We start from the raw sequence: 3,091 nt of genomic DNA on the forward strand, positions 1-3,091 counted from the left end.
TGTTGTGTGTTCGGAAACGCGTCCAACCTGTACTCTGAACATTTTCAGAAAGTGGTGACTCGCCCAAACGAAGCCGTTAAAACCATTTTTAAGACTATTGTAATTATTTTTAAAAAAGGACGGTGTACTGGGGACTATAAATATGTAGGTACCTAAAAAAACAGAAAATGCACGAACTAGAAAAATATGGGAAAACAAAGAAATGTCTACATCTTCGAACACATCGTATTTGATACCTATCCTTTTACTTCTATTTGAGTAATCCTTCTATTTCAGTTTCTTTTTTCTCTACATTATTTTATATTTTGTCTGTTTAATATTATGTATATAACGGTAATTGCGTATATTGTACTTAACTGTTTATCAAAAATGTTATTGAACGCTTCAATTGTTTGTATCAGCTAAAATCGTCATAGCAACGCACACATCAACAGACGAAACTTTATATAATTAGATAAATAAATGAAGATGGTTTTAATTTGTTAAACAAAAATAGTTTTCGCATAAAAATGGGACTATTTCAAAAGTTAGCGAGTTTCTTAGGTGGCAGAAAGAGAGAAGTAAATGTTTTAGTAGTTGGACTTAATAATAGTGGAAAAACCACAGTGGTAAATAAATTTAAAAATGAAGAAGAGAGGGTTTCCGATATTGTACCTACAGTTGGTTTTTCAGTGGAGAGATTTCAAAGTAAGTTGTAGATTTTTTATTAGTAAAACACCCCTGAAAAGGTGTATTAATACTGCAATCCGATCAGAGAGGTCAATGAGCATTTCTGTTCCATTCTACATTAATACTAATGAATACTTAAAACTATAGTTATTCAATAACTGTTTCTAAAGGACCTTTCTTCCTTACAGTAATTATTTACACAATCACTCGTGTATACTAAGCAGCACTATAGGTACTCTTCTTTTGAACTATGAAGGGCTTCATCCTCTTCAGACTTCATACTAACTCTATGTCATCCAGGGGTTGGAGAGCCTTAATATTCACGTTGATGCCATATTTGCTTATGATTGTTGGCACATTTACTTAATATTTTGTCAACCGTCTCCATTTTCATGTCTTGGTGAAGCAAGAGATGTGTTACAGAGTGTTAAAGCATATATTCTTTTTCTCATGATCATCTTTCAGTGCGTCACAGTTTTTCGATTTCTTTCTAACGCATTAAATTGTATGTGACAGAAAAAAAGGCATGTCGGTGATTACATTTCGTCGGTGACATTTATAACATTTATTCTAGTTATTCTAGTTGTCGATAGATGGCGCCATAATAAAAAAAATATTTTTTTTAATTAGATAATAATATTACAAATATAATCTGTATAATTTATAAAACTATACAAATCAAAGAAAATACCATTTTATAAATGCAAGCAACACATTTGATATTGTTTTTATTCCAAACTGAAAATAAAATGTGACAACTGTCAGATTTAACTAAAATGTCATATTAGAATAAATGTAATAAATGTGTATTATCACGGACTTACCCTTTTTCCTATCATTTGTTACGCACTGAAAAATGCTCATGAAAAGGACAATACCTCTAGGTACGTATTCGTATGTGTTCTATGGTTCCACGAGTCGAGTATGAATCAATGTATCCGTGTATAGAAGTTTCTAAAGTACAGAATACAAAAACACCGCTAACGTACATTATTATGCTTCCAATTGGATTTCTCCATTTTTTTTCCAAAAAAATATATTGGTTTGTTAACCGTAACTTTTTTATTTTTTACCTTAAGAGAGTTATCTAAAAAAGCATTTTGTAGACTTTTACAAGAGCTATAAGATAAGGCTATTATTATTTCCTTTAAAACCACCTTTCAAAAATGGGTGAATTTGAAAGAGTCGGTAAAGGTAGTTTTTGCATGTTAGTACAAGTTTTAATTGTCAATATCTCACTCAATTTTTGCCATACAAAAAGTTTTCGCAAACCAAATTCTTGGGAATTAAAAAATTACAATTTCGATGCTAATTTTTCTATTTTGAAGAAAAGGGCATTTTTTATCAAACTACAAAAATTCGTTATTCACGTTAAACTCCATTTTTTTAACTAATCATTCTAAGCCAGTCAAACTTTTTTCGGTATAAAACTAACACTTTCGATAGCGAATAAATATAATAATAAAAAGTTTCCACCCCCCGAGATAGAGTGACAACTACTCCCATGAAGCGGGCAACTACCCCCATGTAGGGGCTTTTCGGCATCATAAAGATTTTGATCCTTGAACTATCCACTACTTATTCTCAAATTTTCAATCACATCGATCTATTCTGTAAAAATTGCGAGGTGAAAACCTTCGATTCCTGGACTATTAGTTTCTATATAGTTAGATTTATACATGTAGCGTAGTTTTAATAGTTAAAATTTACTTTCCAGACAAAAACCTCTCCTTTACAGCCTTCGACATGTCCGGCCATGGGCGATACAGAGATCTGTGGGAGCACTACTACAAGGACTGCCATGGAATCATATTTGTGATAGATAGCAGTGACCGTTTAAGACTGGTAGTTGTAAAAGAAGAATTAGATTTGCTGCTTCAACATCCAGATATTTGCAATAAAAAAATTCCAATATTGTTTTTTGCAAATAAAATGGATAGTAAGGAAGCTTTAAGTAGTGTCAAAATAGCTTCAGGTTTAGGACTTGACAAGATCATGGACAAGCCTTGGCATATATCTTCTAGCAATGCCCTGACTGGAGAAGGCTTGCAAGAAGGAGTAGAATGGTTAACACAACAAATTAGGGATATGATTATGGCCAAAACTTAAATAAATTCTCAATTATGTTTGAAATTTGTATTTTTATTTATATTTTATCATATTGTAACCGCAAAAGTTTTGTACCACAAAAAGTTATGCTCATTTTCATGGTTGATTTTCTTGTTTTTTTTTTTATTATTTCTCTTTGGTATTTACACTGTTGGACAACGGTTTACCTACACCTTAGACAAGGAAAAAAGAGAGGACGGGTAACACTCATTTAACACACACGTTCCAAAAGTGAAGCCAGTTTTTGGTTTGTTTGTCACCAAAAACATGGCGGTCACGTCAAAAATAACAATGGGTTGCCAGTGGTGGGTGT

At 32.2% G+C, this 3,091-nt stretch overlaps 1 protein-coding gene across 1 annotated transcript; it reads left to right on the top strand.

The window, feature by feature from the left end:
- Window positions 1-401: 401 nt before the first annotated feature.
- Window positions 402-2,802, top strand: LOC126882980 (ADP-ribosylation factor-like protein 6). The gene is made up of 2 exons (XM_050648117.1): window positions 402-687; window positions 2,387-2,802. Exons 1-2 carry the CDS (start codon window positions 510-512, stop codon window positions 2,776-2,778), a joined length of 570 nt encoding a protein of 189 aa, XP_050504074.1. The 5' UTR covers window positions 402-509; the 3' UTR covers window positions 2,779-2,802.
- The last annotated feature ends 289 nt before the right edge of the window (window positions 2,803-3,091 follow it).

This window comes from Diabrotica virgifera, chromosome 4, assembly GCF_917563875.1.
Source record: "Diabrotica virgifera virgifera chromosome 4, PGI_DIABVI_V3a".
In the NCBI taxonomy this organism is placed as follows: domain Eukaryota; kingdom Metazoa; phylum Arthropoda; class Insecta; order Coleoptera; family Chrysomelidae; genus Diabrotica; species Diabrotica virgifera.

Excerpts from the sequence above, each read along its gene's own strand:
- LOC126882980 (XM_050648117.1), top strand. The coding sequence starts at position 510 with ATGGGACTATTTCAAAAGTTAGCGAGTTTCTTAGGTGGCAGAAAGAGA. Across the intron at positions 688-2,386 it reads TTCAGTGGAGAGATTTCAAA|ACAAAAACCTCTCCTTTACA; the intron begins GTAAGTTGTAGA and ends TTTACTTTCCAG.